This window comes from Ruditapes philippinarum, unplaced genomic scaffold (assembly GCF_026571515.1).
Source record: "Ruditapes philippinarum isolate M1 unplaced genomic scaffold, ASM2657151v2 ctg7388_1_1_1_1, whole genome shotgun sequence".
Taxonomy (NCBI): domain Eukaryota; kingdom Metazoa; phylum Mollusca; class Bivalvia; order Venerida; family Veneridae; genus Ruditapes; species Ruditapes philippinarum.
Window position 1 is genome coordinate 1,457 of NW_026863121.1, and position 26,380 is coordinate 27,836.

The 26,380-nt window shown below is 34.7% G+C and overlaps 1 protein-coding gene across 4 annotated transcripts in view; it reads left to right on the top strand.

Moving 5' to 3' along the window:
• The first annotated feature begins 389 nt into the window (after positions 1–389).
• The window catches only part of LOC132721196 (uncharacterized), a 35,420-nt gene continuing 9,429 nt past the window's right edge, over positions 390–26,380 (top strand). Inside the window, exons 1-6 of one of the 4 annotated variants that reach the window (XM_060705454.1) lie at positions 390–461; positions 770–822; positions 21,542–21,603; positions 23,064–23,141; positions 24,310–24,407; positions 25,364–25,676. In XM_060705454.1, coding sequence (XP_060561437.1) covers positions 444–461; positions 770–822; positions 21,542–21,603; positions 23,064–23,141; positions 24,310–24,407; positions 25,364–25,676 — 622 coding nt within the window. In that variant the 5' untranslated portion in view covers positions 390–443. The remainder of the gene's footprint in view (positions 462–769; positions 823–21,541; positions 21,604–23,063; positions 23,142–24,309; positions 24,408–25,363; positions 25,677–26,380) is intronic. The other 3 variants (XM_060705456.1, XM_060705458.1, XM_060705457.1) reach the window with 3 other exon arrangements.

Sequence of the window (26,380 nt, forward strand, 5' to 3'; positions counted from 1 at the left end):
CCCCTCGCCATTTTAACTTTTCGCTTGGCGGTGTCGCGAGGAGAAAACACGAATAACACAAATCAACCACCATACTAGCTGATGTCCTCTCTGTGCTACCGTAGTAAACAGTTTATTACTTTTAAACTTATTAATTGTTTATTATGGTAAGTACAAAATGTCTGCATGTTGACATTAATTTGGATTTGGTTAAAATTGAACATCAGTGAGCATTTTTGAATTGATTATGATTGTCAAACATATATTCAATCATAACCAAAGTAGACTTTATTTTCCTTTGGATGTCAAATATAAACATTCGCAATAGATTATCAAAGATAACAGCCTTCTGTTTTATGTATAATAGCCAACAAAAACGTAGGCGTGCAAAGGTCATTAAGCACGCGCAGTCGATCCGGGACTTTCCATTAAATTTGAGTTTCTGTTTTGCGTCGTTGGATAAAATGGCAGAAAAAATGCAGGTAACTTCATATTTTAGCATTTTTATGATTTAAAACTCAGGTTAGTTAATTGTTTAACATCGGTGTATAGTGCATAGTATTTTCATTATTACTTTTAATCAATAAATTAAGACTGATAATGTTCAGCAGTACCAGAATTTAATTGTAACATTATGACCTTTTACAATTTTAATTCATAATTGCTTATTTAATTTGCTGAACTATTTAAATAAGAAATGTAAATATTACGATGGTATTAACATATGATATATATTTGCGATTGTCAAGGAATGCATTGAAACACAAAATCATATATTTATTCTTCACAGGTCCGTGAGAAAACAGGTGTTTTAAAAGGAAAAGTGAATAAAAGAAAACTGAGGTATGCTTGTATTAAATAATTTGATGTACCATATTTATTAAATGTTTTAGGAAAATGTTAAATATAAGTATGAGAATAAGTCAGAAGGCAGGACTTATGTTATTTTATCTTAACCCCTACATGTGATTCTCTACAATGCAATCAGGTAAATATATTGTCTGGAGTTCCTTCATTTTACACTACGTTATCGTTTAAATGTAGCTAACAAACGTACCAAGTTGCATTATCATCGTTGTACGTAATTAAGTAGTGACAATCGGGGGTCTTAGTGTGCTGTTCGATGCTTCTCTTCGCTTAATAACATAATTTATTAAAGATAATAATCTGTAGTAGATAAGATAGATAGATACTTTATTGTATCACAATTTGGGAGTAGTTAAAAAGAGGTATACACACACTTGATGTAAACACAAAGATTAAAAATGGATTCTTAGAAAGTTTCCGAGTATTTTGGCTGGTCAGTTGTTAAATAAAGAAAGAATAAATTACCACAGGGCCTTCAACAGTAGAAAGAAAAGAAGATTTAATATTAAGGTAATTATATTTAACATATTGAATATATTATATTAAATCTTAAGCATTTATCAGCTGTAGAATGTAGACCATGTAGACTGAATAACTAGTATGAAAATGATCTTGGAGAAATAATCAACACTTTTCTGGTTAAAACTTGGTTATTCTATCTTAAAATATAATGCCTTTACATACATTATATTTAAATAGAACTGTTAGTGAATTATACAATGCGTTTGATATAATCTTTTTTGGCATCTTACAAATTTATGATGCTTAAATTAATATAATCATATAGAGTGTATTGCTTCAAATTTGTTCCTTACTAAATAAAAAGTTCTTCTGGTCCTATTCTTTTACAGATTGGAGTATGACAGAAATTTAGACTTTAAAGGAGAACCCCTTCTGCTACCCAAGCCATTGTACACTGCCTTGCCAGAGTCGACCTTCACCAATTGCAGTTAAAACATAAAATTCTTCTGCCAAAACTGTCAATGCCACATATTTCCAAATACCTAGAGGCGGCAGACAAGAACATCACTTCAGATATCAAGGCTTACAAAAGGGACAGTTGCAGCACAACAGTAATAGAATTAGAACCTGTAGCATAAGTAAGACTTGTTTTACACTGGTATAGTTTCAGCAACAATGTCACGTAATGTTACCTCAAACTTCGCACAGAAAATGGGGAAGTGTTTAATAGTCACTGTGAATGTCATTGTGAATGTCCTGTTGAAAATGGACCACATGGTACATGCATACAACTTGCTGCAGTGCTGATTATTCTCCTGGCAATAATCTCAACGTTCAAAGAACATGTACTAAAATTCTTCAGATATTCCACAAGATAAAGAAACAGTAATCTGGGACACTTTTAAATGCAGGAGATATGACAGGTAACGAAGAAACAAATTAATTTCAGGATCCAAGACCCCCTGCTCTCAGGAATTGCGCAAACTACAAAGATAATATGAGCAACACAGCTTTCAATTATTGTTCAAATACGTCAATAGACTTAGCCATCCGCTACATATGAAGCAACGCGGATATGCAGGAAGGGATCATGACTACCTCCTTTAGACCACTGCTAGAACAGTGATAAGACAATGCCTAACAGCCCGAAACAGATAGTCACAATAGAATGGAGGACCAGATCGCAGACTGACGACTATACGTGGCGGGACCAACGTCTCTGGAGAGTAACTGCATCCAGAATTGGGGAAATTTGCTAGTTGACAGCTAGGAACAAATTATGCAAATCTTTCATGACTTCTCCGAATCTTCATAGCAAACCTATAAAACATGGGAATCAGTATGACGAAACGGCGCGTTAGAAATTTGAAGCTGAAACGGGACTCACAGTGAAGCGTTGTGGACTGAACATCTGATCAGCTAAACTACGGTCATAGAATTAAATGTCCATACAGTGAGAGACACAGACTCAAAGTGCAGCGTTGTGAACTGAACATCTGCCATCTAAATCTGTATTTACCCTGCACACCTGATGGCGTCATCAGCGAAACTATTGTCATAGTAATTAAATGTCCATACAGTGGGGGACACATGTTCAGTAAACTGGAAAATTATTTCCTTCCTTGGAATATCACTCAAAGCGTAACATTATAGTTAACACTCTTCTATGAGAAGTATTAAAGGATCACTACTGATACAAGGACAGGAAAGCTCAGTTTAACTCACTTTATTACATGTATAAAGGCAAGATGTATCATGTATCAAGTATGTGCATTAAAATGTGACATAACCATGTTAATGTGTGTCTCTGATATTAAAAAAAATCATTACTTTATATCTGTATTTATTTTTATAGCATCCGCTAAGTATTTACGATTCAGGATATTCCATTTTAGTATGTCAGATCACTTAAACATTTTCTTTAATCAAGGTAGTTTGCCAACAATGCGTTTTCGAAAAAGTAAAATCCTGTTACTATACGTGACCCATACGTGACCCATGTATAATTCTAGCTGTTGGAAGTTCTGACTTCAGGATTTTAAATTGCTTTGCAAATCCTATAACCACATGTATCGGGTTTGATGCTATGTGCCTGTTTTGACAACAGCTTCAGATTCAATCTATGATTTGCCACAAAGCATTGTAGGGGTATTTCCTGCTACATTCTAACCATGATATCCCTATCTGCCATTATACTGTTCTCTGGTTGAAACAGTTTCTTCTTGCACAGAACTGAACGTTCAATAATTTGACGATCGCTTGTTGTACCACCATAAAATATGATAAACATTATCAACAAGGATAGGCGGCGTTCAATGAATAAGAATTACTAACAACTGTCACATTTCCTCCTGGGGATATCCATATCATAGTGTTAAGGAATTACAAGTTAGATCCCTGTGATCTGTTTTTCTTGACAAGGATTAAAATGCTTCAAAACAAACAATGAATTTGGACTTCTTTTTGATGAGAGTAAATCAGTGATTTCAGGAATGTCTGCTACATGCACTGTGGCTGAGCTTAAAGGATTCACACAATGATCGTCTTTGCACGTCTTTTTTCTGCCTTTCCAGGATTTTTTTCTTTTAAGTGTGAACGGTTATCAGAACTACGATTACACGATGCCCTCTCCAAAATATAGAAGACACAATTCCCTTCTTCAATCTTTTGCGTTCACCTGCAAAGTCAATGTAATAATTTCACTTTTAATAAGTTTACTTTGCAATATAAACCTGAGCTTATTTCAGCTGATTACATACTTTGCATTCTCCCATTGTAATTCAATGTAAACCTGCAGTATACAGAGATAGCTAGCATACAGTTGATTCCTCTAATTTGTCAGGACAGGAGTGCTGCCGAATTATCTAGAAACTCTCCCATTCAATAACGTTCTGATTGACATCGATTGCACAATAAATGCGATCATTACTTTGGTATTGATTTGACCAATTAGAGACACATTTTGGGCGAATTACTGTGGGCGGGAAATCACTGTAGGACAGACAGTAAACGGGAAACAAAATGGTGGCGACGGCTAACGAAAATGACTTACATCCGTTTTCAGTCGCCGCCATTACAACCAAACTACAACAGTGTGTATCTTTAACAGCTTGTCAACCAGAATAAACAAAGCGCGTTAATTTGCATTTACCGTCATTGAATTCATATCCCCATCTGAATGCATATTTGTTTTCTACATTTAATTAGGGTTCAAGAGATTTTACATTTGGCTAAAAAATAACGATATCGTCCGCTAGCGTTATATTACCACTTATCATTGTTTCAACAACCGTTCAATGACTTAACTGAAATGACTTATGAAGTTCATCTATAAAAAAGTAAATACAGCTTTGTTGACAATATTGACGAGTACTTTTTTGTACTAAAAAGCTTTTATATTGAATTCCATTTACTAAGACGTGTCTGGTTAAGCCAGTGTTACTATTAACAAGCATTCTTAAAATCTTCCACGAATTCTAAAAGTTTTCAATTTTATGAAAAGCCCATTATGTCTAATGTAATCAAAGGCACCAGCTATGTCAAGAAACATAGAAAAGGTATTCGAGTTTGATTTACACTAACTAACAATTGTTTCTAATGACTGAATAAAATCGTTAAGGGACCTATATAGTAAGTAGTTTTATGCTCCCGCCATATAATGGCAAGGGCATATAGTGTTACCCTGTTCCGTCATTCCGTCATTCCGTAATTCCCCGTCCTTCCGTCATCATCAGTTTCCGTTCATTATCTTAATAACCGTTGCACATATTGAACTCAAATTTGACATATGGAATTGTCATGAGAAAATACAGGTCAAGTTCGAAATTGGTCATAGTTCGATGATTTTTGGCAGAGTTATGCCCCTTTTACTTTGAAAATAATATGAAATTTTCAGTTTCCGTTCATTATCTCCCCAACAGTACAACACATTCAACTCAAACTTGACATATGCATATAACGTTCATTACATTGTTGAAATGTGATGAATACTCTATATTCACTATCTGTACGAAATAAAATTGCCAAGTACTAGTACGTATTTGAATTAATTGTCGCCTCTAATACGCAGTTTTATATGCATGTTTGAAAAAAAACAGGTAGTATTTTCGGCGGGCGGGCGTCGTATTATTGTCCGGAGCCTATTTCCTACACACATGGAGGGATGTAATGAAATTTCATAAAAATGTTTACCACTATCAGAAACCGTATTGCGTACATGACGCAGGACTGGTGTCTAGGTCAAACTTCAAGCTAACACTTCGAGATCATTACAAAATGCTTGTCTGGAGCAAAACTTCTACATGCATAGAGGGATTTCGATATAATTTTGCACAAATGATCACCATTGCAAAGCGGAATGTCGCGCGCAAAATTCGATCCCTGCGACCACGGTCAAGGCCATACATACAGGAAAACTATGAAAATGTGAAAGGGAACCATTTAGTCATTTTTATGGGTTGTATCGCAAATGGTCATTATCAACTTACTTGCGACACTGCTTATCGCCCACTTATCTACATTAAGCTTTTGAGACTGGTGTATATTGTGACAAAGTCAACCTTGTTATAGCGTTCATACGCACTGTTGCATTTTTGTTGTAATAGTGGCGACTGAAAACAACGAATTTACAAAAGTGTAACCCGTTTTCGTCCGTCGTCACCACCATTTTGATTCAGGTAACTGCTCGCCCATGAACAGTGATTAATTCATAATGTGTCTCTACTTGGTCTAATCAATAATATAATAATGATCGCATTCATTGTGCAATCGATCTTAATCAGATAGACATTGAATTGTCTAACTATCTTATCAGACAATGTTGATGAAATTTAATCGCTATCTATCAGTACAATAAAAAAATACATATCGGTTTATATAATTATTATAGGTTATTATCTATACTTTAGATTATTATCTACAGATATTATTAAAAAGATTATTTAACCCCCTTCTGTCAATACTTATGTAGCGGTAATAATGCATTCATCACCGTGCCGGCTTGAACAGGTTTTAATCATATTCCGTTTTGTTCTAAAGCTACAGTCTCACTTACATCCTGGCAGAGACCCGGTAGACGTCCGGGGTGATCCAGGAACGACCGGGGTACGACCGGGAACAACCCGAGTACATCCGTAACTCTGCCGGCAGCGTCCGGGATGATCCGGGAACATCCGGCATTCGACCCCGGATGGAATAAATATTTAATATCACCGGGGTGGTCCGGGATGATCCGGGAAGGTATAGCTTTGCCGGCTTCATACTTAGCTCTGCCGGGAACGACCGGGGTTATACCGGGGAAGCACCGTAGCTCTGCCGGCACAAACCGGGGATGATCCGGGGTATGATATAGCCGGTAGAGCTACGGTAGAGCCTCGGTATATGCCGGCAGAGCCCTGGTAATTACAGGCAGAGCCCCGGAGGATAAAGGTAGAGCTACGGTTGATCCCGGTTGAGCCCCGGCAAAGCCCGGATCATTTCAAAAGAATAATGACAATTTGCGATGATTGCACTTGTTTGTATAAAAACCCTTCCCATTTCCCTTCTTTCCAGTATGGCATAAGGGTTTTTCAGAAAATCATCATGAAATACTATTCTGGAACTAATGATATTAAATAAAAATTATGTATCAATGTTATCATTTTCGGGCGTTTTCAATCCACCGGGTATCTACCGGGGCTCTGACTGGATCGTCCTGGGCTCTGTCGGGGCTCTGCCTGGATCGACCGGGGCTCTGCCTGGGTCAACTGGGGCTCTTCCGGCGTCTTCCGGGAACGACCGGGGAAGCACAGACATGAACCGTAGCTTCACCTGGGCTCTGCCTGGATGATCTGGAGCGCACTCTGGGTGGTTAGTTGGGAACTACCGTAGTGCTGCCGGGGTAAGTGTGACTGTAACAATATAATTTTACCCCGGATCGTCCCGGATCATCATGGTTACTTACCGGGATGGTCCTGGGCTCTGTCGGGAGTAAGTGAGACCCCAGCTTAAAGAAATTGGTTTTGGATTCGAAATGGCATATGTTGTTGCTTAATATAAATCGTATAAAGTTATCTTAAAATCGTGCTTACGCTAATTATACGACATTAAAAGCAAGATATGTATTACAAAATTAACAAACAAGCACCTTTTGAATAGACCATATGCAATGCTTTATATCAGAACGTGTAGTACTACTTTAGTTAATAGATGTTAAGATAAAAAGAAAAATTAAAGAGAAGCCATGATTTAGATATGCTATTTTATTTATGTGCACGGCATTTCGTCGAAAGAAGAAATCAATGGCGTTCAAGTTTGTGTTCACCGCAAGTGATTGAAATACAGAAAATAGGAGAAGGATGATTCTGGTCAATATGGGTTCTTCAAACAACTAAAAATATCGCACCTTTTCCAAAATTTCCAGCAAGACAATGTCGCTTAAAATGCTATTAGTCACATTATTGAATGTTGTTAGAAGATTGAAGTAGCAATAATGAAGACAGGACATCATTGATGTCACACAGACATTCATAATATTTCTAGCGTAACCACTACCAAATGAATTTTGCATGTAAAAATCAAACGATCGATTTTAAATTAAACTTCAGTCAATCTTAATGTCGTAACATACTCGTACTTGAGTTTTTTACATACTTTTATACATTTGCGAGTTATTTAAATTTGTCACATTTTGATATTGTAACTGTAATTTGTACTGTAACAATATGTTCATAGTCAAGTCATATGATTTAGACAGTTTAGTGATTTATATGAAAAGTAAACTCAGAATTGAATACATCATGTTTGATAATATGAAAGAGCAGATAAGCCAATCACAGCGTACTTTTTTCATCTTTTTTAAACATTTATGTAAAATAAGGAGATGTTTGCAGAAAATCAAAGTGTGCCTGACTTTCCTCTTTATTACGACCTTTTTGTTCCGGATTTTTTTTTGCAGTCTTCGGCGAGATAGTCTTCAGGTCGTAGATTATGGTAAAAAATTTTATCACTCAACAATGCTTAACAAATTAACAAACCCTAATTAAACCATTTATTGACATTTGACTTCAAACGAAGGTAACACCGGTCAAAAATCACCTGAGCTCCATATGTGCTGAATAAATATATAGACGTAAACTGTTTAATATCGGTATATTAAAGTTCGGACTTTCCGTCAGAAGGAATATATTTATTTTACGAACAGTATTCACTGTGCGTCAGAATTGTTTTTATAAAATTCAGTATATTAAGTATTTCTATTAGATAGTAATTGTATTGATATAATAGTGATATCTAATAACCAAACACGTGGACTGATGGACTTGCAGCAAAAGCTGCGACACGTTAATTGTTCCTTAAGATTTGGTATTCAATGTGTATATGAAATAATCCGTACTTTCGTATATCACATCTTTAGCACACACGAAGCTTGGCTGGAATTTCGACCCTCAATTCTTTTATTTTGAGAAAATCGCAATAAATGTTTCAATAAGGGTTTCAGGGTGTTATATAGTATCGCCCGGTGCATTTTGATTCCGTTTCTTTACAAGCATTGCACATTTTGGTCACATAAGAACGCACGATCACAACAAACGACTCACAATCAGTTAATTTACAGCATGTAAAGAAACATAAATGATAAACTAAAATGTATGGGAAGTAGGCAGTAGCAGTAGCAGCAGTAGAAAACGTGAAGTTAGCAGTAGCAGTAGCACAGCAGTAGCAAATTTATAAAACGTGAAGTTGGCAGTAGCAGTAGCTCAGCAGTAGCAGTAGCAAAATTATAAAACGTGAAGTTGGCAGTAGCAGTAGCTCAGCAGTAGCAGTAGCAAATTTATAAAACGTGAAGTTGGCAGTAGCAGTAGCTCAGCAGTAGCAGTAGCAAAATTATAAAACGTGAAGTTGGCAGTAGCAGTAGCTCAGCAGTAGCAGTAGCAAAATTATAAAACGTGAAGTTGGCAGTAGCAGTAGCACAGCAGTAGCAGTAGCAAAATTGTAAAACGTGAAATTCGCAGTAGCAGTAGCTCAGCAGTAGCAGTAGCAAAATTGTAAAACGTGAAGTTGGCAGTAGCAGTAGCTCAGCAGTAGCAGTAGCAAAATTATAAAAACGTGAAGTTGGCAGTAGCAGTAGCTCAGCAGTAGCAGTAGCAAATTTATAAAACGTGAAGTTGGCAGTAGTAGTAGCTCAGTAGTAGTAGTAGCTAATTTATAAAACGTGAAGTTGACAGTAGCAATAGCAGTAGCAAAATTATAAAACGTGAAGTTGGCAGTAGCAGTAGCACAGCAGTAGCAGTAGCAAACTTATAAAACGTGAAATTGGCAGTAGCAGTAGCTCAGCAGTAGCAGTAGCAAAATTGTAAAACGTGAAGTTGGCAGTAGCATTAGCTCAGCAGTAGCAGTAGCAAAATTATAAAACGTGAAGTTGGCAGTAGCAGTAGCACAGCAGTAGCAGTAGCAAAATTGTAAAACGTGAAGTTGGCAGTAGCAGTAGCTCAGCAGTAGCAGTAGCAAAATTGTAAAACGTGAAGTTGGCAGTAGCAGTAGCTCAGCAGTAGCAGTAGCAAAATTATAAAACGTGAAGTTGGCAGTAGCAGTAGCTCAGCAGTAGCAGTAGCAAACTTATAAAACGTGAAGTTGGCAGTAGCAGTAGCTCAGCAGTAGCAGTAGCAAACTTATAAAACGTGAAGTTGGCAGTAGCAGTAGCTCAGCAGTAGCAGTAGCAAATTTATAAAACGTGAAGTTGGCAGTAGCAGTAGCTCAGCAGTAGCAGTAGCAAATTTATAAAACGTGAAATTGGCAGTAGCAGTAGCTCAGCAGTAGCAGTAGCAAAATTATAAAACGTGAAGTTGGCAGTAGCAGTAGCTTAGCAGTAGCAGTAGCAAACTTATAAAACGTGAAGTTGGCAGTAGCAGTAGAACAGCAGTAGCAAAATTATAAAACATGATTGGCAGTAGCAGTAGCTCAGCAGTAGCAGTAGCAAAATGATAAAACGTGAAGTTGGCAGTAGCAGTAGCTCAGCAGTAGCAGTAGCAAAATTATAAAACGTGAAGTTGGCAGTAGCAGTAGCTCAGCAGTAGCAGTAGCAAATTTATAAAACGTGAAGTTGGCAGTAGCAGTAGCTCAGCAGTAGCAGTAGCAAAATTATCAAACGTGAAGTTGGCAGTAGCAGTAGCTCAGCAGTAGCAGTAGCAAAATTATAAAACGTGAAGTTGGCAGTAGCAGTAGCTCAGCAGTAGCAGTAGCAAACTTATAAAACGTGAAGTTGGCAGTAGCAGAAGCTCAGCAGTAGCAGTAGCAAATTTATAAAACGTGAAGTTGGCAGTAGCAGTAGCTCAGCAGTAGCAGTAGCAAATTTATAAAACGTGAAGTTGGCAGTAGCAGTAGGACGGCAGTAGCAGTAGCAAAATTATAAAACGTGAAATTAACAGTAGCAGTAGCTCAGCAGTAGCAGTAGCAAAATTATAAAACGTGAAGTTGGCAGTAGCAGTAGCAAATTTATAAAAAACGTGAAGTTGGCAGAAGCAGTAGCTCAGCAGTCGCAGTAGCAAATTTATAAAACGTGAAGTTGGCAGTAGCAGTAGGACGGCAGTAGCAGTAGCAAATTTATAAAACGTGAAATTGGCAGTAGCAGTAGCTCAGCAGTAGCAGTAGCAAAATTATAAAACGTGAAGTTGGCAGTAGCAGTAGCTTAGCAGTAGCAGTAGCAAAATTATAACACGTTAAGTTGGCAGTAGCAGTAGCTCAGCAGTAGCAGTAGAAAATTTATAAAACGTGAAGTTGGCAGTAGCAGTAGCACAGCAGTAGCAATAGCAAATTTATAAAACGTGAAGTTGGCAGTAGCAGTAGGACGGCAGTAGCAGTAGCAATTTATAAAACGTGAAATTGGCAGTAGCAGTAGCTCAGCAGTAGCAGTAGCAAAATTATAAAACGTGAAGTTGGCAGTAGCAGTAGCTCAGCAGTAGCAGTAGCAAAATTTATAAAACGTGAAGTTGGCAGTAGCAGTAGCTCAGCAGTAGCAGTAGAAAATTTATAAAACGTGAAGTTGGCAGTAGCAGTAGCTCAGCAGTAGCAGTAGCAAAATTATAAAACGTGAAGTTGGCAGTAGCAGTAGCAAAATTATAAAACGTGAAGTTGGCAAGTAGCAGTAGCACAGCAGGAGCAGTAGCAAAATTATAAAACGTGAAGTTGGCAGTAGCTCAGCAGTAGCAGTAGCAAAATTATAAAACGTGAAGTTGGCAGTAGTAGTAGCTCAGCAGTAGCAAATTTATTAAACGTGAATTTGGCAGTAGCAGTAGCTCAGCAGTAGCAGTAGCAAATTTATAAAACGCGAAGTTGGCAGTAGCAGTAGCTCGGCAGTAGCAGTAGCAAATTTATAAAACGTGAAGTTGGCAGTAGCAGTAGCTCAGCAGTAGCAGTAGCAAATTTATAAAACGTGAAGTTGGCAGTAGCAGTAGCTCAGCAGTAGCAGTAGCAAAATTATAAAACGAGCATTGTCATGGATAATACATTTTCAACAATTCATGTATTACAACTTCCACAATATGACTATTTTCAGTGTTAATTTTTAGTTAATACAAATATATTTTATTTTTTTATTCAACATCAATTGGTAAAAAATAACATTATTAACTGGGTTGAGTAAAGCAGTCAATCTAAATTATGGGGGCATGTTACAGAAAGAAGGAAAACATGTTATATATAGTGTTTTATCATATATGTAATTGTATTTTAGAGAAATTTTAAATTTACAACCGAAGATCGGTTGCCTTCGTAATGCCTGCCGAACACTTTCGAATACTCCAGGTAATCGATTTCATGACCGAACATAACATAATTTATCAATAAATGATTTATATATGATGTACGTCTTTTTTCAAATTTACAAACTGGACAAGATTTTTTTTTATTAAACGAGCAAACTTTAACTTTCAATCTGGACATAGGTGCGTAATTCGATATATAATTTTCTACATTTTCATTTTTCATAATATTTTCTCTAGTTTGTAGTATTAACCGGATTTCATTTTTTCCAGCAAATCAGAAAGTACTGACCTTTGGTTAATGCACATGCAAACGAAAACATGATGAAAATTAATTTCTTCTAAAAAAACCCAATTTTATGTTGATTTTTTTAACTGATTCGAAGACATGTGTCAAGATATCAGATGTGGTGTATTTCCAAATAACTGGTTTCTTACATTAGAGTAGATTGAATAGGACGAAGCTATGAATCAAAGTGCTGCAGCACTGAATGCGACGGACATGCAACCGGAGAGACATTAAGGTTTTTTTTAGAAAAAAAAAACACAAAAGATATAACAGAGAAAATTAGTTCCATACAAGTTCGAGATTTGTAGAGCAATATATTTTATGTGTCCCAATCTGATGTAACTCAGATTTTCTACTTATACTGAATGAAATTTATGCCTGAAAACTCTGGTCAAACTTGTAAATCAGTGTCCTTATCGATTTATTCCAAGGAATGATATGTAAATAGAAAAAAACTGTCAACGAAATATTTCTAAAATAAAACCATGCAAATTAACTTCAAGCATAATACATTATACATGTGAGAATGTTATTTAGAATTGCTTCGTGTTATATCATAGTGGGCATATAGACAATAAAATAGAAGTCATTTGTATTTTTATTTCTCTTGGATATGTCTCATTAAAAATATTTTTGGTTAAAATCATCAGCAATTAAAAGTGTATTTTTTAGATCTTTTTTATTTACAAGGTAAAGATGTAGAGGCCAGAGCACATCGTTTTTATTTTAATTTAAATGTCACTTAAGCTGTTCTTTTCAATTTCACACTAAATTCCATTTTCTTACAATTGTAAGTATTGCATGTAAGCAAAGTAAGTATCCGCTGGTTTATTACAAGTATAATGTGTACACCCTTATCGCCTGCAGGTGAAGCATAATCTATTTTTAGAATAGCAAATGTTATATCGTGACCTAGAAAAAATATGTAAACAAACCAAAGAATCGGAAGTAGAACTGATATTATAACTTCCTTCAAAAAAGATTACCATGAAAGACTACATGGTAGTAAAGTGTTGAAAAAACTCTCTTGTTACATGCATTTTCAAAAATAGATATTTATACTAACCATTATACTATATCTAATTTATTAATAACTGCTGAATATTCAGCTAAACCCGCGGTATGAGTCACGAAAATAGTTCTTCTTTTATTAATGCGCGAGTTATTCTAGAGTCACGAAAAACTTTGATTTGTTAATAATTATGTTTTGTATAATGTAGAAATATTTATGTCCTACTAATAATTTTTTGGAACTCAGAGGTTACACCTTTATTATAGTATAATTTGCTGTCCTACTTTTTCGACAGCTGTAAATCGTTTCGGCAGTAATTTGCATATTGCGCAATAATACTACGGGACTACAACGTTTTTATCAATCAAATACGTTCATATTTTAACTTGGATAACTTAATTTGAAATTGAAAAGGCTAAATATGGAAGATTTTAAGATATCCCGACAAAGAATGTGAGTTTTAAAGGATCAAATTCATGTACTATTTCATGGGCTGTTACTCGGTTGAGGACACTGCGCGATTGTAGCAGACGAAATCCCATGTGTAGATGACTTAGCTCTGAACGCGCCTGAGGGCGCGTCCGTCGCAAAAATGACACTCTGATGCTAAGATATTAATAATATCACTTAGGAATTGGTGTTGATAAGCAAGACATACAAAATACAGCGTTTTGCTTACTGTCTATTGCTTGTTGTGCATATTTTAAAGCAATAATATCAAAACATTCCGAATATTGTGATAACGTTACAACAAACAGTGTACTGTCTACTGCCTATTTCTAACTATTTTCTTCTTGTTTCAAAATAAAAAATCTATTGCATTCACATTGGTCAAAGAACTATATATACAGTTGCCGAAATAGTTTGTGTTTTTTGTATTTACTCATAGATAGCAGTCACATATAAGGCACGCATCAAGGCTCCCTCAAAACTGTTTTCACTGCGACTATACATATTAATAAAGGATCGATCTTTATAGCTGACCTTTTATTCTTGTTGTTTACTACTTCTGGACTGAATAAAATGTAATAATATGTAAAACATGCTCGAATTCGAAGTATTCAGTGTATAACTTTTCTTTACTGTATAAGTACAACATTGACTATCGGTGTGTATGACGGTCATGAAACAACATTAGAATTACAAGACTGTTATTCCGGGAGAATGGATCACTCTCACAGAGATTACCAACTCGTTCTATCCGACTCCTAACACAACGAATTCAAACAGTCCGAATAAAGTTCAATACTCTGTATTACCGTTTCTTGTATTCTAGTATTCAAGTTCAGTATCCCCCAGACATAAACTAACCAACCTCTGTGTACGTTGGGCAACCGGTACTAGTACCAACGCTTAAAATCCAATTTGCATATTAGTACTTTGTGATAAAGGCGAACGTATTGAAAGTGCGAGGTCGAATACTTGAATCTCGACTACGAGTTTGAAGGCCACCTAGTTCAACAAGCAATAATCACAGTATTGCAAGCAATGTAGGAGCACATTTGTCTCGGGTCACATTTGTCTCACGAGGTGTGACCGATGTGCTCGTAAACATTTATATTTGCGAAAAATGGGAAATGAGACAGATGTGTTCAACACACAATAGAAATGACACTCGAATCACATTTGTCTCACATTATTCAATAAAATTCTAAAATGGTAATAATTATGCCCGTCCGTATCATAGCAACCAGTCATTGTTCTGTGTTGTCTGTATTTATAATACCGTTTTTATGTCACTTCCGACCGATCAAAAACTTCCTACCTCTGCATAGGAGTCCTATATTAACTAAAAGAATATCCCTGTTCTGCGTGTCACAATGAAAATTTCTACCAGTGCAGTATCCAGAACTCAAACACATATGTAGAGAGTCCATTCTTATCGTTATTAATTGTGACACGTTTCTTTTCGATGCTTAAAGATTATAAATAATTTAAGAAATATTCTTTGCAACACCAAAGTAGTATCTACGGTAGCATATAGGGGACAGAGTATCTTCTTATCTATTACGTGCGCACGCGATAGCTATTGCGTGGCCACGCGATACTAGTACTATTACATGTGCGCGCGATAGCTTTTTTAAAGGGACACGCGATTTTAGACATTTTGGTAAAACAAAAATGCGAGCAAATGTGTTATTTAATAAAGTGAATTTCAATTTTAATATTGGTGGTTTTTCCACGTCATAGCAAATTTTACAATAACAAATGATACGCTAGACATTTTCTTTGGAGATACATTTTTCCGTTTTATCATAACTCTTTATTTGTTCTCTAAAATGGATCTAGCTATGTTTTGTAGGTCTTTGAAAAATGTCAATTTTATATAGAATATAGAGGGAATATTTAGTGGTTCATGGCTTCGAAGGATTTTCTTGTCTGGCTTCGACGTACGATATGCGAAGAGAGACGCGAGATTCAGGCGAGATGCGAAACGAGTCACAATACGGTGTTTCGTTTGGACATAAGTAACCATTTTTGTTCCCCTGATACACTATGCACGATGGTACAATTTTGAAAACGTGATGCAACGATGGTAAGATGATGAAAACACGACGGTACGATGATGAAACAACGATGGCAGGATGGTGAAATCACGCTGATGCAATAACACCGCGTAAAAAATAATATCGCGTTTTCATTATCATGCCGTCGTAGTTTCATAATCGTAGCATCGTATTTTCACCATCGTACCATCACATCTTTACCATCGTGATTTAGTAGTTTCACCATTCCCGTTGTACCATCGTTGTTTCGCCATCATACAACCGTTTCTTTACGTTCGTATCATTATGTTTTCATCATCGTACCATTGCGTTTTCATCATTTTATCACGGTGGACGGGATTTCGTATGTTTAAGTGTATGCTTCGGGTTCAGCAATTCAAATTTCTTGAATTAGAAGTATAATAATATATAGTTCCGCTGTAGGTTTTAGGTTTAATATTTTATATAAATATATGTACAAACCTATTTATGATGACAATTGACATGAGGTAAAACGGCGAACATCGATTCTAAAAAGCACATATGCAGCGAGATTACGAATTAATATTTCCTAAAAACGAATAAATATTTCGTAAAATCGAATTAAGTCTGGGAAAAAAAGTGTGGAAAATGTCACCTTAGAGGCTCCGTATTGTTGCAATATTGGTAAATAGTTTACACATACATTTATTAAACTATTAATATTTTATAATATCAACTGCCTGCCGAAATAGCCTTTTCGGGACGGGAAGATCTTTTCAGCATTTAACAAAAAATGATGAAAAACTTTGGAATCACCTAAAAACTAGTATTTCCATGTTAACATGTGGTCTTTTACATAATTTTGGTGAAAAATTGTTGTTTTGTAACATTTACAATTTTTTAGTTAACCCTTTCTCCCATGAACATATTGTGAAAAATGGCCGTTTTCACTGAAAAGCCTCCTGTTACAAGTTCAAACTGCTATGAAACTATGAAAAAAGCTTCAATACTAATCAAACTTGGCTCAAATGTTGACTGGACCATTGCCTTTGTAAAGACATGCTCAGTCTTAAATTTCCTGTTACCATGGCAACGAGGGGACATCTCAAAATTGCCAAAAATCACTATGTTGCCTCGATTTTTTCCATCAAAATTTATTTCAAAGTGCTGCAACTGCTCAAGGGATTGAGATAGAGTCAAAGGCTTTTCAGCGTTGGTAAACGTTACATTATGATTGACCTCGGGTCATTTTTAGCCTCTCACAAGTCCAAAATTTCCTTGGCGATGAGGGGGACTCCACCCCCCTTCAAACCCCCCTAACAGAAGGGGGCACATCCCCCTTCTGGCAACCCCCTGATGTAACTTTTGGATGGGGGCGGCGCCGAAAAAGTGCTCAATTTTTTTAGCAACATTTCTCAAACGAAAACTTATGTTGGGGGTCCAAATAGGACATTTTTTCACTATTTGATGCCTAAAAAGGGGGGGGGGTCGAAAGTGCGTTGTTTCGCGTATATATGTGGTAAAGGGTTAATATACATTGTAATAATGTTCAGTAAATGACAATGAGTTTTACATTCTTACATGTATATTAGAAACATACTACGTCTAATGGGAAAAATCACAATTGTTTATTAAATTGAAGTGCGCAACAGACGCCATTTCACATTTTTGAACTGTTGAAACAAAAACTATTTAAGCACCATATATTTTTGTTTATATTGTTACGATGGTTGTTATGATGGTTTGTTACGATGATTCTCATTAAAGTTCTATTACAAAAGAAATATAAAGCACTATTTGCCTAGTTGAGAAATAATTTAATAACCAATTACTCGGGTATATTATTTTGCTTGCTGTCCTCATTACTGAATGAAGGTATTGTGACTGTTCATGCTTACTCAAAAATGGAATAGGATTTCATAAAAACGAATTATTATTTCGTAAAAACGAGTTAAAATTTTGAAAAAACGAAATATTTCGTAAAAGACGGATTACTATTTGGTAATTACGAATAAATATTTCGTAAAAACGAATTATTATTTCGATAACGAATTAATATTTCATAAACACGAATTATTATTTCGTTAAAACGAATAAATATTTTGTGAAAACGAATTAATATTTCGTAATTACGAATTGATATTTCGTAAACATGAATTGATATTTCGATATTACGAATTAATATTTCGTTTAAATGAATTAAGTCCCGGGAAAAAGTGTGGAAAGTGTCACTTTAGGGGCTCCGTACAATTATGATTAAGTTTGTTAGAAAAAGATTTTTGCTATTAAAGTCAGAGATGAGCGTGCATAATACCCAATTATGAGAAACACACGAGCTGCATATCTGGAACAATTCTGATACTTTCAAGACATTTATGAGAGATGGCATCTAATTCCATCAATACCTACACGATATAGAGAGTTCCAACAAACCTAGTATTAACAAGATCAGGAAAGGTTAAATAGATAAAAGTATCTCAAAATATTTACAGTTCCCTTTATATGATGTATGAATGATGATTTAAAGAAATCAGTTTTAAAATTATGTTACTGTAAAACATTTGGAAACAAAGTGATCCCTCGGATGCATTAATCACAACAAAATTACAAGAGAAATGCAAATGTAATGAGTAAATACAATAACAACTTTGGTGAAATTATCTAACCTGAGTATTTCTATTAAAGTTCAATAAATATATATAAAATATTCAAATAGATCTGCTTATACGAAACAAATACCAATAACATCATGTCTGATGTATGTGAAGCATATTTTAAAGAGAATAACGTTGTGTTATGTCGTGAATCATATCAAATGTATGTTAACAATACATAATCACATATAAAAAGTTAACAAGGGCATGCAATTTTCTGAATCAATTTTATAAATTCTTGAACAAATTAATGTATTATCTCAACAGAATTTCGCACATAAAACTCGAAAAATGATTTTTTAAATTTATTTGTGTCACTAATATAACTTTACTGTTTTTGCTTCGCTTTTTCAATTTCGAAATAAAACGTTCATAACATAATCATATACTTTCTACATATAGTCTCTATAATATAATGATATTTTGTCAGTTTTAAATTTTCATTGAAATCAACATCTTTACTAAAACGTTTCATGCATCATTAATACGGAATGCAGATATTGTTTTTCCTACGCTTTTTTTTTGAAATACCATAATGCATTTATACATTGAGAAATAGATCTACTATTCGATAAAACCATTAAAGCATCAAACTTTTATATATAGAAAATTTATATAAGGTAAATTCATTTGTAACAGTGACATTACAGTTTTGCCAATACTTTGTCTAAGGTTCTTACTGACCGGGTCGCCTGAACAAGTGGGCGGAGCGATCCCTTCTCTGGCGTAATGTCAATTAAGTTCCTGCTGAGAATTATGCAATGAAACAGGAGGCAGCTCGCAGTAAACAGAACCAAGTACGCATTAAGCAGGACACTGTCACGTATGAAATTCCATAGTAAAAAGGATGATCCCCTTCATTTACAAATAATTCCATTCCATGCAGAATTCGTGTTGTTGCATACGACCGTAAAAAAACTTTTAACTCTATTTAACGCCTCTTTTTGATTTTCGGGTATATATAGAACAAAATGAAATAATTCGGTTTTCGTAGGTAAAGCCGAAGTGAAGTGACTGTTCATCTGAATGAAGTGTTAAATTACGGTCAGCTTGGTTTTTCATTGTCGTCTGAATGGCGATTGTAACACGATAAAACAACGCGAAATCGAAATGCAAAACGAAAAATCCCGCTTGCTTGCGGTTCATCCTGTGATATATATCGGATGTAAATAGGGCAAAATATTGACCTAATTTTTGCGGCCTTTTCCCCTCTTAAACGTAGTAGTAAAATCGCGAAAATGCGTTGCTGTTCTACTGCTACATTATTACTGCTACTGCTGTGCTACTGCTACTGCTAAATTCAGGTTTTATAATTTTGCTACTGCTACTGCCAATTTCACGCTTTATAAATTTGTTACTGCTACTGCTGAGCTACTGTTACTGCCAATTTCACGTTTTATATTTTTGCTACTGCTACTGCTGAGCTACTGCTACTGCCAATTTCACGTTTTATAATTTTGCTACTGCTACTGCTGTCCTACAAATTTGCTACTGCTACTGCTGAGCTACTGCTACTGTCAACTTCACGTTTTATAATTTTGCTACTGCTACTGCTGTGCTACTGCTACTGCCAACTTCACGTTTTATAATTTTGCTACTGCTACTGCCAATTTCACGTTTTATAATTTTGCTACTGCTGTCTTACAGCTACTGCCAACTTCACATTTTATAAATTTGCTACTGCTACTGCTGAGCTACTTCTACTACTGCCAACTTCACGTTTTATATATTTGCTACTGCTACTGCTGAGCTACTGCTACTGCCAACTTCACGTTTTATCATTTTGCTACTGCTGAGCTACTGCTACTGCCAATTTCACGTTTTATAATTTTGCTACTGCTACTGCTGTCCTACTGCTACTGCCAACTTCACGTTTTATAAAATTTGCTACTGCTACTGCTGAGCTACTGCTTCTGCCAACTTCACGTTTTTATAAATTTGCTATTGCTACTGCTGAGCTACTGCTACTGCCAACTTCACGTTTTATAAATTTGCTACTGCTACTGCTGAGCTACTGCTACTGCCAATTTCACGTTTTATAAATTTTCTACTGCTACTGCTGAGCTACTGCTACTGCCAAATTCACGTTTTATAAATTTGCTACTGCTACTGCTGAGCTACTGCTACTGCCAACTTCACGTTTTATTAATTTTCTACTGCTACTGCTGAGCTTACTGCTACTGCCAACTTCACGTTTTATAAATTTGCTACTGCTACTGCTGAGCTACTGCTACTGCCAACTTCACGTTTTATAAATTTGCTACTGCTACTGCTGAGCTACTGCTACTGCCAACTTCACGTTTTATAAATTTGCTACTGCTACTGCTGAGCTACTGCTTCTGCCAAGTTCACATTTTATAAATTTTCTACTGCTACTGCTGAGCTACTGCTACTGCCAACTTCACGTTTTATAAATTTGCTACTGCTACTGCTGAGCTAACTGCTACTGCCAAATTCACGTTTTATAAATTTGCTACTGCTACTGCTGAGCTACTGCTACTGCCAACTTCACGTTTTATAAATTTGCTACTGCTACTGCTGAGCTACTGCTACTGCCAACTTCACGTTTTATAAATTTGCTACTGCTACTGCTGAGCTACTGCTACTGCAAACTTCACGTTTTATAATTTTGCTACTGCTACTGCTGAGCTACTGCTACTGCCAATTTCACGTTTTATAATTTTGCTACTGCTACTGCTGTCCTACTGCTACTGCCAACTTCACGTTTTATAAATTTGCTACTGCTACTGCTACTGCTCACTGCTACTGCTAACTTCCTACCGGTTAAACTAAATATGACTAAAATATCTATTATTAGTAACTTGCCTACAGTCGAATTAAATTACAATTTTTGTTGTTAGTTCTTAAAATGAAATGAAAATAATTCATATCTGGTATGTATTAACCATGATGAAATTATAAAAAAAATCTTATAAAAGTATGTAATGTAAGAACCGTATCAATAACCCATATATTTTGTACTTTCATTTCCCTAAATTATACTCTCTGTAATATATTTGTCTATGATCAAATAATTTAGTGAGTCAATATACATTTTGTTTATGTTTTTTCAGCCCTGAAAGTGACGATGAGATGCCCACAAGCAGGAAGATGAAATGTGAAAGCTTTATGGAAAGTAAGCTAGAAAACCTCATTATTGTTTTTACTTTATAATTATTTCTGTTCTTTAAACAATTCTGATATTTGTGATTCTTTTCTTATTAAGAGTAAAAATATACTAGTATAATTATACTAGTATAAATGAATATTGTTAACCAGTAAAAGTCTTACAATTTTGGCTATTGTTATTTAAAATATATATAACATGTATTCATTTTATTGATCTTTGTATCTAAAGACAGTATAAAACTTCTTAAATATCCTTGAACTTTACCTGTAGAAACGCTAGATGGTTTTCTATCTAAAAGAGTTTGATGTCCTTTTCAGAGATCGCTACAGTCAAAATAAAAAAAATAACTATCTCAAAGAAGAAAAAACGTAAAATAGAGCGGATCCTGAATTTAAATTGATCCGCATTTTGTTTATACTGTTATTTTTATTTTAAAAAAATATCCCTAAAGGAACTGTTTCTTTTGTTCCTTTACAAACAAAAGTTGTTACAACTTTGAATATGTCCAAAGTAAAGAAGCCTGCAACAGTCTTGATAAGTTTCATTTAGCACTGTAAACCAAACAAAGGCTCATTTGACACTTATTCGTTAGTGTTTCTGTTAGAAACGATCATGATTCAAGAGAGTTGTGCCAACTTAAAAATGCACAAATGAAGCAATGCGTTTGATTAAATAATGGTCATTTCATAGACCATATCTCATAATTCGTGAACGGGAGAAACCTGGCTTACATCACAGGGTATATCAGTTACTCATTGTAATTTATATTAATGTGAATAACAATAAATGGATACGTCGACCAACATGTACATTAATCTTGTAAATAAAAGTAATTTGCGAATGGTGTTAAAAAGATCGTAACATATCATGGATAATATTAATTTACCGCCACTAAAGAGATTATATCAAATGATTTAAGGATTTTCGTATAAAAGGTATCAAAATTTAAAAAAGATAGCATGTAAAAGTATTCGTGAATAAAATTTACACTTCGACTTCAATGATGTAAAAAGACCGGAAAGTAAACGTTTTTTGGAGAAGTTTTGCGTCCAGTGTAAAGCTAAAATGTATTGAGATATGACAGGTGTAGTTACACATATAAAATGAGAACAAAATTTTAATATCAACAAGGCAAAACAATGTTCACAGAACGCAGCTTCTGAGACTACATAGTCACATTAGTAAGGCACCAAGAAGGCACCGAATCAAAACAGGAGAAGCCAAAAGGACAGGGAATGAAGGAGTGGGACATGCTATGCTTACAACTATTACAACTTGGTTACAAAAATGGTTTTTAAGTTGTCATTATCACATTTCACATGAACTGTCAAATGTTTTGGGTTGTTGTACATAAGGACAAACCTAGCAATTCTTTTCTATGTGTTCGAATTGTCCTGAAATTGTACCCAAATAGTTCTTGTTCTGTAGCTTACCTGATGCTTTATTAGATATATTTCCTTTGTTAGATATATCTCCTGACTGTGATAGTCCTGACTCTGCTGACTCCAGGAAAATATGTGACTCTTTTAACAACAGAAGAAAATGTAACTATTTGATATTGTCTTTACTTACTTTAATGGTGCGTTCATTTTCTATATTTGAATCAGACTTTATTGCAATGCTTCTATATGTATATATGCAAGTAGCATCACTTTTGCAAGATTACTGTTTCTTCAAAAATTACCTTCCCATGTGAGAACCAAATTATGTTAATAAATGATAAAACACTTTTAAAGGCAACACCGCAAATTAAATACAACTTAAAAAACAACTCTAAGGGCGATGAAAATACGTGTCGCGTTGTTTTAACACAGCTTACTTTGAACAAATAAATGCCTTACTTATAGATTTCCTTCTTTTTATACGTTTATTTCAACATTCACTTTTGTTTGTCACATTGCTTTTCTTTATTCAATGTTGTTAGAATTATATTTACTGGAATTAAAATCTTTTTGAGTACAGTTGTATAAGCTCTAATGATCGAAATAACCCCTTTTCATACTTCTGTCGCAAAGATATGCTCATGTTCCTAACATCATCAAAATTTATCAGATTTATTCAACTTATAGCAAAATTCAATTGTAAACATTTGCTACATCTGTCGTTATATTTCGGCCGATTTAATTTGTTCAGTCAACATGATACTAAACCTTTTAAAATTGAAGTTTTTACGGCGATATTTATATGGTTCAATTACTGTTCTGTAAGTTTTCTTTTTCTTTTTGTCAACATTACCAAATAGATGTTTGCGAAACGGTTATACCTTGAAGTTACTTTTGAGCAAAAGTATGTGAACTTTTCTCTATTTAAATAATTGTTTCTAGGAAATGTATTTAAAAATGTAACAGTTAACCGTTTCACGCAATTATATTAATAATGCTTAGTTTTTATAAAAACTAATAAAAACATTAGAAACTACACAATATCAGACGTTTCATATTTCTATAATTGATGTAGAGGGCGATTATTTTGAAAAATAAGACCATTAGTTGGGATCTCTGACTACCGAAAGTACATCGGGCCAAGAACTTTTTATCAATCCTCGTATGTTGGCATTGTTTGGAAGTTTGATAAGTTGTTGCATGCTGATAACGGATATATACCTGTATGCTTTTTTCCCAACTCGAACATAATATTTATCACACTTTGTTATATATCTTTGAAGGAAATTTAATTTATAAATCCAAATTTTCATTTTACTATACTTTTCAGATCTACACTTTGGTCCAAGAAAGAAAGACAAATTGAAGAAAAATGTGAATATAATGGTTGTTCCGCCAAAAACTACAAATGGGAGACACTCGCTTGAGGTAGAAAAAATGTTGAGTTGTTTGTACGAGGGTTGTTCAAAACATAATAGGACTGCAGCTCTACTGTTCACATTTTTTAATTTACGAACATATTTTTACAAGAAACAAATATCGGAACATGTTCATGACAATAAATTTATAAACTTATTCCAAAATTGTAGGAAAAATCTTACGACCCCTATACATATGATAATATTCTAAACTGGGTGAAATATAAAAATGCAAGACTCTCAGTCCTATTACTTTTTGAACAACCCTTGTATAATAATCCAAACATATTTCTCGATTTTTTCGGTTATTGACACACTCTTTCTAACAATCGTAAGCTCCCAACTTGTCTTTGCATGCAGCAAAATTGTCAATTCGATTTTTTTTATATTTTAGATTCATATTTTTTTCTAATATTTTTTTCCTGAAAAGTAACTAAAACAAAGTATTTTATCATCAATTTGAGTTTTAATTTTCAAAGTATCATTGATATAAAATCTAATGTGATTGAACAAGCATAAAATTAAACTATTTTTTGGAGTTTCTTGTGTTTCATGTAATTTTATTCCATCTTACACAAAAGTTAACAAATATCCTCTATCTATATATGTATATTTTCTATATTGTTGCGCCTCTGATGACAAAGATACCATTCTTGCTTTATTTCCCGTATCTTGTCATTTAACTATTGATTTATACACATGTATTATCTCATATAAAAATACATGTATAGTACTGACTGAAGCGATCAAATAGTCAAGGAGAAATTTTGTATAGCTTTAGACATTTATACTGTAAAATTACATTTAAAGGTGATTCCACACCAATATTTTCTCTTGGATTGAAATCCTCTTACATCGTTGCCAATTAACTGTTATTTGCATGCCATTAAAGTGTTTGTGAAGACTCTCGTTTGAGTTTTTGACGTACGGCGTATTATTGGATTTTTTATTATTTTGAACATTCAGAAATTAAAAACAACTTTACAAAAGAATTGGAAGATGTTGAAGGAAAAGCTGGAACCTACTGCTTTAGCTGAGAAACTTCAAGCAAAGAAAATTCTTAGCGATGAAGCAATAGAAAACATTAACAAATGTCTAAGCCGCCAAGGAAAGAATGACACACTCATACAAGAATTATGTTCGATTGAACCAAACAGTGCGAATTCTTGTATAGACTACGAAGCTACATTTGTTTCTCTGTTGAATGACACCAGTCAAAAGGACGTTGATTTACAGCTTTACCATCCAGTAACCAATGTAGTGAGGCAAAAATGTCAAGGTAATATCAATTTAGAATTGCGGTAGAGGAATAACACTTGTATGTTCAAAACTTTAAATTTAAATACTTTTTTAGATGATTACAAAATAGACAAACAATACCTACGAACAAACGTGGCACGGATTCACTCGTCGGTAAATTTTTTATATGCCGCAGCTAATAAGCTGGTCCGTGAGAACAATATTTAGTTTGTATTTGATGGGTTTGGGTCCTTTGGAAGGGATCGAAAAACTGTAAAACAAAAGATGTATCAAAGATATACAAGCGACGTTTTACGCACGCGTAAAATAAAATGGCACCTAGACGAATGTCTTTGCAGTTGTTGAAATTAAAGAGGAAGCGTTACAAAACGAAACGTCCGTACTTGTAGTACTAGTTTTAAAGAGGACGCGTTCGCTTAAGTCAAAGTTGTATTGTGCCAGGAATCCGATACAATGTGTCTAACCAAAATAAAAAAAACACACACACACACACACACGCACGCACACACACACACACAAGACCTCGCTTTACTATATAAAATGCAACTATTAAAGTATTGGAAGCCAAACATATATGTCCGCACAGCACTATTCCAATAATCTAAAAAGAACAATACAAAACTTTAAAGGGTATAAACCAATATCTAATGAAATATTTTTATGAATCTATCAACAGTAAAATTATATTGGTTCCATTATTATATACTTGATTCCCGAAAAAGT